At 45.8% G+C, this 15,015-nt stretch overlaps 1 protein-coding gene across 1 annotated transcript in view; it reads right to left on the bottom strand.

Annotated features, from left to right (window-relative positions):
• The window catches only part of CRYBG1 (crystallin beta-gamma domain containing 1), a 185,798-nt gene that overhangs the window by 37,744 nt on the left and 133,039 nt on the right, over nucleotides 1-15,015 (bottom strand). Inside the window, exons 3-4 of the mRNA XM_081828731.1 lie at nucleotides 9,615-11,221; nucleotides 2,893-5,218 (exon numbers count right to left, since the gene is read on the bottom strand). Coding sequence (XP_081684857.1) covers nucleotides 2,893-5,218; nucleotides 9,615-11,221 — 3,933 coding nt within the window. The remainder of the gene's footprint in view (nucleotides 1-2,892; nucleotides 5,219-9,614; nucleotides 11,222-15,015) is intronic.

Raw genomic sequence — 15,015 nt, 5'->3', positions numbered from 1 at the left:
GTGTAACATTCCGCAGAGTTTCTCTGCCCATGATCAGTTAAGATCATATTTATTTGTCTCATAATTCATCAATTTTGAAACAATCCACCGTCATCTGTGCCAAAGCTATATTAAAGCTCTCTTTGAGTCTGCATTATTAAATTGAGAGGTTTCTCTCCTCTAAATGTGCCATTTCAATTTCTCATTTATTTGTTTGTTTGTTTGTTTTTAGAGAGGCAGGGAGGGAGGGAGGAGTAGAGAGAGAGGGAGAGAGAGGGAGGGAGCAGGGGGAGGGGAAGAAGGAGAGGAAGAATCTTAACCAGGTTCCACACCCAACTAGAAGCCTGGTGCATGGCTTGATCCCACAACTCTGAGATCATGATCTGAGCCCAAATCAAGAGTCAGACATTTAACCAACTGAGCCACCCAGGCACCCCTCAATTTCTCCTCATTTTCCACCAATCTGGAAAAATCAGGGCTGAAGAGTCAGACCTATGTTTTATATCAGTTCACAGAATAAGAATTCAGCTAAGAAATTATAATTCAAATAATCTCTGTATAACATCAAACAAAGAGAAATTATAAAGTATTAATCATGTATCTAGAAGGAGCTACATCAATTTTATGTGTTCATACACACACCTTACCTGAATCTATAAATATTGTCTTTTCATTGTAACATCTTACCATCATATAACAAGTATTAGTCTAAATAAAAGGGTGCTTATGGTATACATCACAATGTATATTGCACATAGTATACTTAATCCTCCCGTTTTGAAGGACAAAATATGTTTTTGTATGGCTCCAAAACTAATCATTTTCAAGAACATCTGACAAGACCATCAAAACTAAAAATGCATAAGGTAATAAAAATAGTAATTACACATGAAAAAATATTATAAAATATAGACTACTTTCAATGCTGACCAGGATGCTTATTCTAAGGACTGCCTTTGATCTGATGCACTCTTGCATCATAGTAGAGTATACCAAAGACCACAGGAAGGCCTCAGTAGAACACTATTAAAAATAAAAATACCATCTACTTATTTATATATATACACATTAGAAGTGGATAAGCTGAAGAAAAGGCCTGAAATTTAAAACAAAATTCAGGTAAGACAATAAAGATAGAATAGTCATAGAGTAAACAAAACCCAAGACCTAAGGAAAAAAAAATTTTTTTTTAACCATAAAAAGACTTAGAGAAAATATAAAACACTTTGTTTCCCCTTTTTACTCTACTTGGCTTGATTTTTCAAGGGATTCCACAGGGAAACTGTATATTCTGTTGTCAGACTCATCAGACTGCTCTCAAATAAGAGAAGTGATCTAAGAATTATTAAAAAGAGAAAAGAAGGCTGTAATGAATGGAAAGTAGACCAGTGGAAATTTTGTGCTTGAGAGAAATACCTAAAAATCTGATTTCTGAGTGCTACGGGCTGATTCGGTTTTGTTTGTTTACAGCAGTGGTTCTCAAAGTGTGGTGCTGGGGCCCTTGGAAGATCCCCAAGAACCTTTCAGGAAGTCAATGAGGTCAAAATGCTTCTCATAAGAAGAAGAAGGTATTTTCCCTTTTCAGTCTCTTTCTCTCTTTCACTCTCTCACAAGAGTGCGGTAGAATTTTCCAGAGGGTCCAGGACATGCGATGACACCACTGCTCTGATGATCAATGGAAGGTGTGCTCGTGTGTTCTCATGCTTTAAATTTTTCTTACTGTTAGCTTCTAATATAATCAATTCCAGTAGGCATTACTCATGTGAACAAAAGCTCTTTGGGGCCCTCAATAATTTTTAAATATAAAGGTGTCCTGAGACCCAAAAGTTTGAACATTTTTGAAAAGGGGGATCTGAACTTCCGATGGACACACAAACATATGTTTTGAAAGAGCTTCCAAAATGATATTCTATGCTAGGCTTGAGCCAAAGCCCACGCAACAAACGGAAACAGGCTGCAGTACCCGTTCAAATGAGGAAGAGGGCATGGTATCTTCTGGTGGATTACCCTGTGCTGCAGAATGGTCTACACTGGCCAGACAGCCTAGTTCACAGAGTGGGCAACAGGAATGCAGGGGTCCCCTCCTCTTTTGGGGCTAGCAGAGCTGCCCTCTCGAACTTATATTCTGCCTTCCTCATTCACTGTCCTCTCTCCACTTGAGTGTCATGCTTGGTAACAGAAAGACACACAATTCACACCAAAAACTCAGTAAAAAAAAAAAAAAAACAAACTTCTGGAATTCAGATAAAAGAAGATGGAGAAATTATGACTGTTCCTCAAAATCATATTTTGCTGCCCTCTCTACAGTATTAAAGGAAAGATCCAATGTAGACCAAAATTCTTTCTGCCCCAACAGCTTGGTAGGAAAAACTGTTTCCCTGATGAAACTTCCAAGTAAAGAGAAATGACTTCCTGAATTGCATGGGATAGTTATCTAATGTTACATCTAATGTAAGAGTGAATCTTACATCACAAGAGAAGGGTTAGGAATAAGATTTCTTGGTGGGGCTTTTCTGAATAAATGAAGAAACTTTACAGATCTTCAAAATTCTAAGCAGAGCACTGAGCATTTTCACACAGAACTAGGTAAGAAAAAACAACTTGTCTGTCTCTGAACTCTCAAGGTACCTCACCTACACCTTTCAGAATACAACATATAAATTTATAAGCCTTAAAATACGTATAGCTTAGTTTCCCCACTAGAGTACCAACACCTTGAAGACAGAAATCTTAGTAGTTTTCTCCTTGGCCCCCAGCAGTCCTTTATACACATAGTAGGTTTTCAATGTGATAAATGAATAGAAAACTATCATTCACACGCACAACCATTTAAAAGAACATGAATGGCTCATCACCCCTTTCTCCTCTCATTTTATAAATACCCCCAATAAATGGTAATATGTTGCCACTTACGGTTGTATCTGATAATGACATTGCAGAAAAAGACATGTTCGGGTCAAACCGGCTGGATTTGAGAAGACTCATGAAGTCTGTGTCGCTATTTCCATAGTTTGGCAAGTTCGGCTTAAGAACACTCTCTACACGATTAGCCTTTTCCAGATCATCACTGTTCTTCAGTTTAGAAAATTCAGAAAATTTGGTATCTGGCAAGTGTAGGTTGCTTCGTGAACCCAGGTCTTCTTTGGTTTCCTCTTTGGGCAGGTATTTCTCCATGTAGCTTGCGCTTTTCAAACCCGAAGGAGATGCATTTGTCGAGTTGAAGTTGAAGACCTTTACGTTGCTGGGTGGAAGGTTTGGCTGCTCTTTGTCTGCACCGCAGGGCGGGGCACCCTCAGCCCTGGGCGGTAACGCCGAAGCCCGAGAAAGAGAAGTGTTCTGAGGAGTGCTGAAAGATGTGGTCATGGTGCTGACTGATGTCACAGAGGGAGAAAAGATTTTGTCTTGTGGTAAAGAAGGCAGCATGCTGGAAAAGAGTGCACTTTTTTCTAGCCTGGATCTCTTGACTCCGCCACTGGGGACATCTTTGTTCTCTTTGTCATTTGTCTCCGCAACCGTCGAAGGTTCATCTTTCCCATTAGTGTGAGTGTACGAGGACTTGAAGAGGATACTCTGCTCGGTGGATGTGCGTTTGGGCCTCAGGTTGGATTTTGTGTAAAGGTTCTGCATCAGATGTAAAGCTGGTGACATTTCTGGCTGGCTTTCCTTCTTCTTCCCCAAACCAAAGGTAAACACATTGGGATCTAACACCTTTTCTAAATTGTCCTCATGAATCGGAGGCATGACAAAGGGAGGGGCAGGCGAGTTGGGCACCCTGGCCTTCTTTTTCTTCTGAGGCACACAGACGGTGCTGTCCATCTTTTTGATAATTTCGGTGAATTTTTCCATATCCGAAGAAGAATCAAATACACTGTCATCACTACCCGCAGAAATGTTCAAAAGACTGGCAGGGCTGGCCTGGCCATTCACAACATTTTGATCTGGCCTTTGAGGAGTTTCCAAATGATCTCTGCTGCCAGGGTCAGCCTTCAGGGGTTTTCTATCGCCCTGACTTCGAGCCCATACAGGCAGAGCTTTCTCAGATTCTGGTGGCATGACTTGTGGGCCAGATTTTGTTGCATGTTCCTCTTCGCAATGAATGTGCTTTGGTGAGGGGCTCTCACTGCCCAGCCCTTCCTCTTTCTGGGGAGCACAGCTTGCAACAGAAACCACTTCAAGGTCATGGTTGTGACAGCTTGGCAACTGTGCTTCCCTAACTTCAGAGCTCTCAGAGATGACCTGGGAGCCCACATCTTGGGTGCTCTCCATGGGGTGCACAAAGGACCGGACCTGGACCAGGACCTTGGATGGATGCTCCATTCCCACAGCTTCTGGGCTGTGCTCTGTGGACAGAGGAGGAGGGCTCGCTGCTCCTCCTTCTCTTCCTCCTGTGGGTTTGGAGGGCGGTCCTTTCTCCTCATTCTTATGTGACACAGGCAGAACACATTCATGATGGTTTTCTGACACTTCTAGATCAGTGCATGGAACATTGCTTCCGGGAGCTTGAACACGTGTGTCTTTGGGTGAGGGCTGTGAGAGAAAAGGCCCGTTAGGTGACTCAGATGGGGGCTGTGAGTCAGAAAATGTATCCTGTGGCTTTGGTCTGGCTGTTGGAGGGGAATCTTTGGTATCAAGAATGGCGGGAACAGCCTGTGCTGGATCAGTCATATTTTCGAGTGCAAGTCTTTTGCTGTCTGCAGCCTTTGAGTCATCCTCTCCTAAGGGCTTGTGGTCCACAGTAATCAGAGCAGTGACCACTGCTTTGGAAGGGCAGCCAGCATCTGTTTGCACTTCTGCTCTATCACCCTGGTTAAGCGGAGAACCAAGAGCTGGACCCTCGGTAGGCTCAGCCTCCATCCCTCCTGCACTGGGGCTCCCGGCTGCTGGCGGGATCTCCTCCTCCGTAACTTTGGATTCTGGCGAGGTTTCCTTCACCAGCATACCATTCTGGTGACTATCTGGCATTACTTTCTTTTCAGATTGCTCCATCTCTTTGGCTTTTTTGGTTAAATTCAGCTTCGCCCTCCCGACAAAGTTTTTATTACAGGTAGGAGTGTTCCTTGTGCCTCGAATGTCAGCATGTCTTGGGCTACTGTTGGCCCGTTTGTTTTCAAATAAGGAGATTTTGTTGGCAGTGTTTCCTTTATGAACTGGCTGGCTAAATGGATTATGCTCATTTCCCAAACTGTCAGGATTCTTAGGAGTTTTAAGATTTAGTTCCACATGTTTGGGCTTGGCCGGGCTGCAAAAATAAAGCAGTAAGATAAAGTTATTGACCTAGTTTTAAAAAGTGAACATACCAATTTATTATAAAACATTTATTATTATGAAAAGCCAACATCTTTCTGGTAAGTAACATTTGTTTTTTTGAGACTATTTTAAAACAATCCTAAATACACTATCAACTATTTTTAGTGGATGCTTTGCTTCTGTATGATAGATGAGAAAATTTTATAGCTAAGAAAGTCAAGAGGTGGGAGGTTAGCAAGTTTATCAAGTATCTAATTTTTATCCCCTTCATCTTCCTTCATATACCTTTACTCTGATTATATAAGTGTGTTCACTACAGAACATTTGGAAAATATAAAAATGAAAAATCACTCATACTCCTACCACTCAAACAATCTCCCTGTTAACATTTTAGTATAATTTAGTTTTCGTGTATACATACTAAAATATTTTTAACAGAATTGGAATTATTCTGTTCATAGAGTTTCAGGTCTTGTCTTTAAAAAAAAAAAGATTACTTAATCTTATATTTCACATTTTTCATTTTCAAGTTACTAAAAAATTTGAAGTTTTTCATAATGTCTGCATAAAAGTTTCATCATATGGATGTACCATAATTTACTTATCAGTTACTCAATTGGTAGTTTTGTCACCTTTTTGGAGGCAAAGGGAGTCTCCCCTTACTCTAGAGAGAAACTATAATGTTTCTTGGTTATTACCCCCTAGTGGAAATCATAAATCTTTGAAGGTATACACTGTTCTCTTTCTGAGAACAAAATGTTCTCTCTATGACATTCACCAGCCCTGGTCCTGGCTCTTAAATTGATTATCTATGTGAGCTTGGTCAAGTTAACTCACTGGACTCGCTACCTTCTCTACCTGGAAAAAACAAACAAACTAGATAGTTTAGAACTGAGCTGGTCCTCTCCCCACCCCTACCTTCCCCAAGGAATGGCTGAAGGGATTCTTGGGGTTCTCTTCAACAGTTACAGTGCGGACAATAGAGCTGGAGGGCCAGAGCTGGGGCCAGCCTCGCTCCTTTCAACCAGAAGCACTTCTACTTATCTGTTTCATATATCACTTTTATATAAGTTTTCCTAGAAGAATGGGCTCCAAAGCTAAACACAAAAAAATGTGTGAACCATAGGCCTAGGGGTTTCTGAAATGAAGAGATAATAACCACTAACAATCACGGATTGACACACACTTGACAAACACTCTGCTTGCCTAATGTACTATTTTATACATTCTCTTTTAAGAGGAGGAAGTTGAAGCCTAGAAAAGGCAGGTAATGTGCCAGAAGCCATATGCCCAGTGAGTGACAGGGCGAGGGTTTGAAACCAGGCATTCTGGTCTCAGAGGCAATGCTCCTGACCACTCCACGCTCCTGCACCCCCAGACCTCAGTGGCCAAATCTGGTTCTTTCCAGCTTTACCTATTCAAGAAGTCAATGAATTAGCATGAGATCTGAAGCAATCATACTTTGGAGGCCACCTTGATAATGAAAAGTAGAGACACACAGAAATCTCATGCTGCCTCCACAAGGATTCATTGACCTTCAAGAAAGAGGAAACTTTTGAAGGAACAGGCAATATGACTTTGGGTGAGACACCTTATCCTTCTGGATAAAATGAGAAGACTGAAAAGATTTGAGAAGTCCTTCCCAAATATGGCATTAGGAATTTAGATTTTTATTTTTAGGAATTTGATTTAAATACTAAATTTGATATATTCTCATGAATTTCTCTTGGGCGTTGCTTTCCCCAGTATCTCTGTAAGATAGCTAGGCTCCCACATGGTGAGTGCACAGCTTAAATTTAAAAGGAAAATTAACTTACACACACTACCTTGAAGATTAAATTCCAAAACCAGTGGAGTAGAAATGGAGAGCTTACAAACGCCATCAGCTAATGAAGGATGTTCACATACCAGTACATAAACATTTTAAAAATTCTCACTAATCAGCTCAAGGAACAGTCAAACATCAAAGCATATCTTACTATGTAAATGGAAAACACCAAAGGTTAGCCAACAAGCTACCTTAAGGACAGGAAACACATCTGCACATTAAAGATTTACACCAAGATCAAAATATATTTTACTACCAAACTTTCTGTGTTATTAAGTTCTGCGACTAAGAGTCACTACAATTAACCTAGCGCAAACTGATTAAAAGGAAGGCTTCTATAATTCATGTTTAATGCCTTTATTATAATGTGAGCGGGGAAAATAATCTGGTGTCTTAAAAAGCCATGGCTAGGAGAGGAAAATTTTCCTTATTCTAAACATAACCATTGTTAAGAATCTCAACATTCAATACTTGGTACAGAATTGAAGATGTAATTTTTCTAACAGGATCAAGAAACTTGCTGTATAGTCCTTTTTCAGGAAATATAAAATAATTTTAACTAAAACATCAGACACAAATTGTTTTTAAAAATAATCTGAATAACATTTCTTCTTGAAATACAATCAGAGGAAAAAACTGGGGGAAAAAAATCCATTAAACAGAAAAAAACGAGAAGGAATTAATTTCCCATTTCAATAGTTTGCTAATTCACCAAGCATGAGGCCCTGTGGAAAACACAAGCCAAATGCCTTGCAAAGGGAAAATTTTAGGTAGAAAATAATTGGCACAGAGAAGACGTTTGATTTAGTGCTTGTACTGAAAACAGCACATGAAGAGTTCATTATAAGAACGTTTCCCAGGTTTGTTTACCCTACTCCTTGTAACATTTCTGGTTTTTCCACTGGCCTTCTGCAATTGGAAGGCAGGTAAGGCGTCCTTACACAGCTCCATAGCAACATTTCTCTAAGCTCACACTTAGGAGGTCTGAATATTCAGTCACACTGGGCCTTCTACAAATAATGGGCATCATTTACTCCGGGTTACTTCTCTGACACAGCCGTTACAGAATAAATAGCTGGCTTTATCAAAGGTCTCCAGGTTGGCAACTGGGGAGGTGGCACACATTACTCATTAAGTAGGTTTTCCCTCAAGTGTTTACCAGACTGCCTACTCTAAAGCTTACTTACTCAAGAATTCAAATAGAATGAAACCATTCGGTTTAAGAATCAAAATGCTGTGAAAATACCAGCTCTTTTAATAAATGTGCAAATGTGGGAAAAACTTGCGCAGTTTAGATATTCATTTTTCACAGGCGCTAGCTGGGAGGTGGGGAAGTGAGAGTGTGGGAAGGGGAGAGGATCTTGAGTTTTATAGCCAACCCTCCCTACCCCATCCACCTATACAAACCTCAGCCTCAAGGTGCAAGCCCATCTCCAAAAAGCCAATGGTGATTTCTGCTTTGCACTTCCCCAGACTTTACAGCAGATAACCCACTCAGCAGTTCCCTCAGCCACCACCTCATGGTTATTACCTGCATCTTGCGTGCCAGAGTGGGCCATAAACTTCTCAAGAGCAATATACTGAGTCATAGTCTGACTTTTGCCTCATAGTTCCTGGCACAATACCATGCACAGAAGGCACTCAATAAATATTTGGGGGGAAAAAAGAATCAATGAACTTAATAGCAGGTAGTCAGTCTGTTGTTCAGCTTGATCCTTCCAATGTGTCCTTTGATTTAACAAAGTCCCCCAGTAAGAACACTATTCTTTCTTCATTTCAATAACTAAGAATTACTCTTCAACCTGGGGGCAAAAATGCCACTAACCCCCTGAACAGTCTAAGGAGGGGAATTAGAAATTTTACGTTGCACTAAATTCCAGAAAAAGTTCTATGAATTTTCTTAAACCCACACATGTCAAAGCTACTACTGCGTCATAATGAACGTAAGAGTTTTTGCTTCATGTTTCCAGATCCACTGCATAGGTGTTTTGTTTTGTTTTTAAAGATTTTATTTATTTGCCAGAGAGAGACACAGCGAGAGAGGGAGCACAAGCAGGGGGAGTGGGAGAGGGGGAAGCAGGCTTCCCGCGGAGCAGGGAGCCCGATGCGGGGCTCGATCCCAGGATCTCGGGATCGTGACCTGAGCCGAAGGCAGACGCTTAACGACGGAACCACCCAGGCGCCCCCACTGCATAGGTGTTTTAAGAATGCCCTATCCAGGAATGCTGGTGTACATTTTGAATAAAGGATTAGCTCACGTCAGGCCAAGCGGTCGTCTTTCAATTGTTGATGTAAACACTGAGCCTCAAGAGATTTTTACATTCATTCAACTTAAACATTCTATCAGCACAGTAATTAACAACCCGGCTAGGCTCCCGAAGTGTCGTCTTCTTAAACTGTGTTAACTGGCCCTTCACTATCTCCGTTTCAACAGAGGGGAAAACTCGGCGCACAGATAGATCTGCCACAAACGCAAAGACCCCGGAGCCTCCCAGAAACACCACCCAGAACGTCCGCCGACACCCACAGCTCCACCAGGCCCCGGTCCGCGGCTACTTACAGGGTCACTTTAGTGGTCACTGTCGACCTGCCCGCCCCGAAATGGTGCCTGGGCTTCAAGCCGTCCGCGTCAGAACCACCGGCCGATCTGCCCAGCTCTTTGCTTCGACTACCTTCTCCCCGGCTGTCGAAGTGGTTGGGGAACAGGCCCCTCTTGTGCTCGGGCTTGATCTCTGGCAGCAGCGAGCTGCTCTTGACGGTGAGCTCGCGGGGGACTACCCGGGCCGCCTCCTCCCCGTCGTCCCCCGCGGCGCCCTTGGCGGTGGGATCGGGCGCTGGCGCCCTCTTTGGGGGGGACTCCTTGGCGGGAGCCCGAGGGCCGTGGGCAGGCGAGGTGGGCGCGGCCTCGGGGACGCGGCTCTTGCCCCTCCTCTTGGTGGGGGACGAGGCCGGCGGCGTCTGTTTGCCCCGGTCGGACTCCCCGCGGAGCGGCCCCTTGGAACCGGGGCTGGACTTGGACTCCGCGCCCGCAGCGGAGACAACGCCCTCGTCGGGGGCAGCCCGCGGAGATTTCACTTTCTTTTCCGCGGAGCCGTTCTCCGTGGCCGCGTTTGGCGCCACCTCGTAGTCGAACACCGCGTCGTCGCCGCCCGCTCTCTCGGGTAGCGCCGTGTCCGCCCCGGGGGAGTCGGTGGATTTCTGCGACCTTCTCCGCCGGCCCGACCTGCGGCCGCCCGACCTCTTCTCCATATCGTCAGAATCGCCGCAGTCTTCTGCGCCTGGAGTAATCGCGCCCGGCTCGTCCACCTGTGCCACCTCAGTCTTGCTCAAGTAGATGTCCAAAGTGAACACGGTGGCGGGGTGGGCGCGCTCGCCGGGCAGGCCCTGCAGCCCTCGGGGCCCGGCTTTGCCGTCTGCCTGCGCCGAGTCGGAACAAGTCCCCTCGCCCTCTGCCCGAGGGTCACCTGGCGGAGCGGACGCGTCCTCGGGGGGCCGGAGGCACGCGTCTTGGGGCTCCAGAGAGCCTGCCCCGGCACACACACGGGGGGCTCTGTCAGCGGCCTCGCCTCGCCCCCCCGCGGGCCGCTCCCCGGTGGGCGACCCCGGCACACCCCTCGCACCCCGAGCTGTCTCCGGCTCGCAGCCGGCGCGGGGGCAAGCGTCCTCCTGCGGACTGCCGGCCGGCGTCTCTGCGTTCCCTTGCCTGGAGGAATTCTCAAGTGGGGAATGCAGCTGCTTGGCAGCGGTGGTGGCACCTGGGAAAGACTCTCCCTCTGCCTCCAGAGGTTCTAATTGGAGTGAATCACTCTCCTGGCGCTGCTGCCCAGCCGCCGCGCGGCCGCTCGTGCAAGGTGACAGCTCGGCGTCGGGGGGCGCTACCCGCACGCGGGTCTCGGCGTGCTCCTCCGACTCCCGGGGCTGCTGCTGCGGGGAACCCTGCTCGCACGTGTCTTTCTGCTTTGGTTGGCTGCCCTGGGCTTTACTCTTATTCTCTCTTTCCGGGAGTCTGGAAGAGGTTACATCTTTGCAAGGCACTGATTTGGCACTGGAGCTGGTGGGACTCTCTAACCCGTTTCTGCTGGTCCTTCTCCTTCCAGCCGTGAACAGATTGCCAAGTTTCCCCAAAACTGGCTTCCTTTTGTTTTCTTCAGGTGGTTGTGCTCTGGACTGGAAAACAAAAGGGGTTGGGGGAGAGAGAAACTATGAGAATCTGGTTTTCCCCCTCTTCAGTAGTAAGTACATTGCAGAACTACAAGCCCAAATGGTAAGAAACCAGTCTAACTGAAAAGTAGAGAGTTGTGTTTTTGTTACATTTATTCCAACAAAATAAATTCAGATTTTCAAATTTTTCTTAAGCCGGATCTATGTTAGGTGCTACTTGGAATAACAGTTCCTTTAACTATAATTCTTGTGTTTTAAAGGAGAATTCGGAAGGTCCAAATAATCATATATACAAAATAAACAATTCCCAGGTCTCTCTAGCTTTTGCTTTTTCCTTCTTCCTCAATAAAGATGCAATTTCAAAACAGCCATGCGTGACTACAGGGCAGCAATAAACACACTAAAGTATCTTAAAGATTTTATTTATTAAAGAGAGAGAGAGGGCAAGAGCCGGGGTTGGGGAGGGGTGGGGGGAGAAGGGCAGAGGGAGAGGGACAAGCAGACTCTCCGCTGAGCAGGGAGCCCCCACGCTGGGCTGACCCCAGGCACGACGGCAGCTCCTGACCTGGGCCGAAGTCAGACGCTCAACCGACTGAGCCACCCAGGCGCCCCTAAAGTATCTTAAAGGAGAGGGGTTTTTGTTTTGAAACACCGCCCTTTCTTTTTGTAAGAAGAAAGGAAAATGAGTAAAAAGTTCTAGCACTCTCCTCTAGAACAGAAAGAAGCCACCTGGGTGCAACACAACTGCAAATGAAAACTCTTTAGAAAACCAGGATTCGAGCACCTGGGTCGGCGGGTAGCCACACCAGTGGTTCCCGGCGGGCCCGGCCCGCACTCCTCCAATGGGAGAAGCACGCGGGCATTCAAACGCCCGCTGGCCCCCCCAAAGCGATGCGGCCGCTCTGGAGCTCACCGGAGAGGCCTTTCCCCCGCGGGGAGCTCCTAGGAGTGCAAATACGGGGAGTACGTGGAGGAAGGAGGGCGAAGGTGTTGGGCGACCACGTTCGCATACCCGCCCCTCCGGCCCGGGGGGCGGGGGCGGTGGGGGGCGCCGAGGGATCGGAGCGCAGCTGGCTCTGCCCACGCCGACCTCAGCCGGAGGCCCGTCCCTCACCGCCCCGCAGGGCTTCAGGCGCGAGCCCGGGAAGCCGACCCACCCGTGGGAAGGGGTCTGGGCCGCCCGCGTCGTTCCGCACGGATTCGGGGACGGGGAAAAACGTGCACCTCCTACATAGCCTGGAGCCAAACGGCGGGCACCTGGTGCCGGCGCCGGACGCGGAGGCCGCTCTGAACTTATCAATAAAAGCAAACCTGCCAATGGGCGCTGCGGCGGCCGGGGTTTGCCTGGGGAGGGGGTAGGTGAGGGCCCGGGGCAGGCAGGAAGAGGAGGAGGCCATCCTAGGAAAGGGTAGGAGCTTCGGCAGCTAGCCCAGCCTTGGCTCCTAAAGGAAGGCCGCGTGCTCAGCGTAACGAACCCACTGAAACCAGGACCACACGTGTGGCTACAAGAACCCAAGAATTACCTCTTCCACTTAAAACCTGGGAGCTAGCTTGAGCCCCACCTTTCCTGGAAGGCGAACATTCAGGGCAGTTTTTACAATATTGACTGTTTACAGAGAGATTTCTGAATCACTGTTCAAAGCAGCTCCATTTCCTTTGAGTTAAATGCCGCCAGTGGACTTTGGAAGTGGTGGGAAATACGAAAGACTGTAAGATAAACCTTGGAAATAAACATGGTCAACAAGCATTTATTGAGACAGCTCGGGCAGGCAGTGTAACATCATGTAATTCTGCGACAGCCTAGCTCCAACGCAGAGACAAAGGGGGGGTAGGACAATAAAGTCAGGATCAAACCCAAGTCCTCAGCTTCCAACACGTGCTCCTTCAGCTCCACCATGGCGACTCCTTTCAGAGGACGGGGAGGTGCAGAGGGCACCCTTGAGACAGAGTCAGCCCAGAGGAAGAGGTTGTATGCAGGCCATACACCCCCAGAATCGGCTCTGAGGAAGTGCTCATGAACCACATTTACTGACAAGCCCTGAGTGATTCTTTTTGTTTGAGAAGCACCTGGCGGGAGCTTTGGAACTAGCTAGCTGCTGCATGAGGAGATGGGCCCCTGCTGCAGCCACTGGGAGCTTTTGTGACTGAACTGATACACTTCTAAACTCTAATCAGATTTTGATTAATAATTCAATCCTACAATGGTTATATAAATAATATAGGAAGAATTCACTGTGTGATTTAAGAAGAAAAGTAAACATTCCAACTACCTAAGGAATATATTTGGATTCTTACTCTAAGTCAAAGGTATTACATGATTTTTAAACATAGTTTATGCTTACTGAGCCCTTCTTAGGCGCTAGACATTTGCAAATTTACATGGAATCCCATCTAATCATCCTAACAGCCCTTGAGGTAGGTACTCTTCTGATGCCCATTTGCCAAGGTTTATTATCCCTGTCCAAGGTTCCACAGCTGGTAGTCTTTCTTTTTTTTAAGATTTTTAAAAATTTTTATTTATTTGAGAGAGAGAGAGAACGAGTGGGGAGGAGAGGGAGAAGCAGACTCACCACTGAGCAGGGAGCCCGATGAGGGGTTCTATCCCAGGACTCTGGGATCATGACCTGAGCCACCCAGGCACCCCACCAGTAGTCTTTCTAACAATGGAGATGGAGCACTTTGTCTCCACTGCGTGGACAGGCCTTCAAACATATTCTAAAGAAGTACCCAGGCAGAAAGGGTTGAGACTGTTGGCTCAATTTTAGCCCATGTCAAAGGAAAACCATTAAGTGTATTGTATTACTCTGTCCAGCCAATCATGCTGCAATCCATTTTTCCCATGCGGTTGAAAGGTGCCTGATCAGCAGTCCTATCTGCCTCAGTGCAGGCATTTTTTTTTTTTTCATTTTTGGCTATAGATGCTTTTTACAAAACCGGTTGCTCTTTGTAATTCGGCCTCATCAACTACTTGACTCCTCCTGCCCTCAGAAGCGCAGCCAGTTTATCACCTGCCAGGCTGCTGTTTTGTGTATTGAACTTCTTAGAATTGTAGAGCTTTGTCTGTTTATACATGAATGTTCACAGCAGTTGCATTCGTAATTGTCAAAAACCGGAAACAGCTTAAATGCCCATCAATGGTGAATGGTGAAACAAATTTGGTACATCCATACAACAGAATACTACTCAGTAAAAAGGGCCAAACATCTGAAGCATGTAATGACACGGATAAATCTTAAAAATGTTATGCTAAGTGGGGCGCCTGGGTGGCTCAGTCATTAAGCATCTGCCTTCGGCTCAGGTCATGATCCCAGGTCCTGGGATCGAGTCCCACATCGGGCTCCCTGCTCGGCGGGAAGCCTGCTTCTCCCTCTCCCACTTCCCCTGCTTGTGTTCCTGCTCTCGCTGTCTCTCTCTCTGTCAAATAAATAAATAAAATCTTTAAAAAAAAAAAATGTTATGCTAAGTGAAAGAAACCAGACTCAAAAGGTTACATACTGTATGGTTCCATTGATATGCTATTCTAGACGATGCAAATCTAATATATAATCATAGAAAGTAGATCAGTGGTTGCCTGAGGGTAGGGAGGGGGTGGACGGGTGCAGTGTGACTGGAAAGAGGCACAAGGGAACTTGGGGGGTAAAGGTAATGTTCTATATCTTAATTGTGGTGATAGTTCACACATGTACATATCTTTCAAAACTCATCAAACTGTATACTTCACATTGGTACAATTTTTATATATAAGTTATATCTTAATAAAGTTGGTTTAAAAATAAAACTTTCCCGTGAGAAACAATCCA

This window comes from Leptonychotes weddellii, chromosome 8 (assembly GCF_054177405.1).
Source record: "Leptonychotes weddellii isolate Sample4059 chromosome 8, ASM5417740v2, whole genome shotgun sequence".
Taxonomy (NCBI): domain Eukaryota; kingdom Metazoa; phylum Chordata; class Mammalia; order Carnivora; family Phocidae; genus Leptonychotes; species Leptonychotes weddellii.
This window is presented reverse-complemented; position numbering and strand designations above follow the sequence as displayed.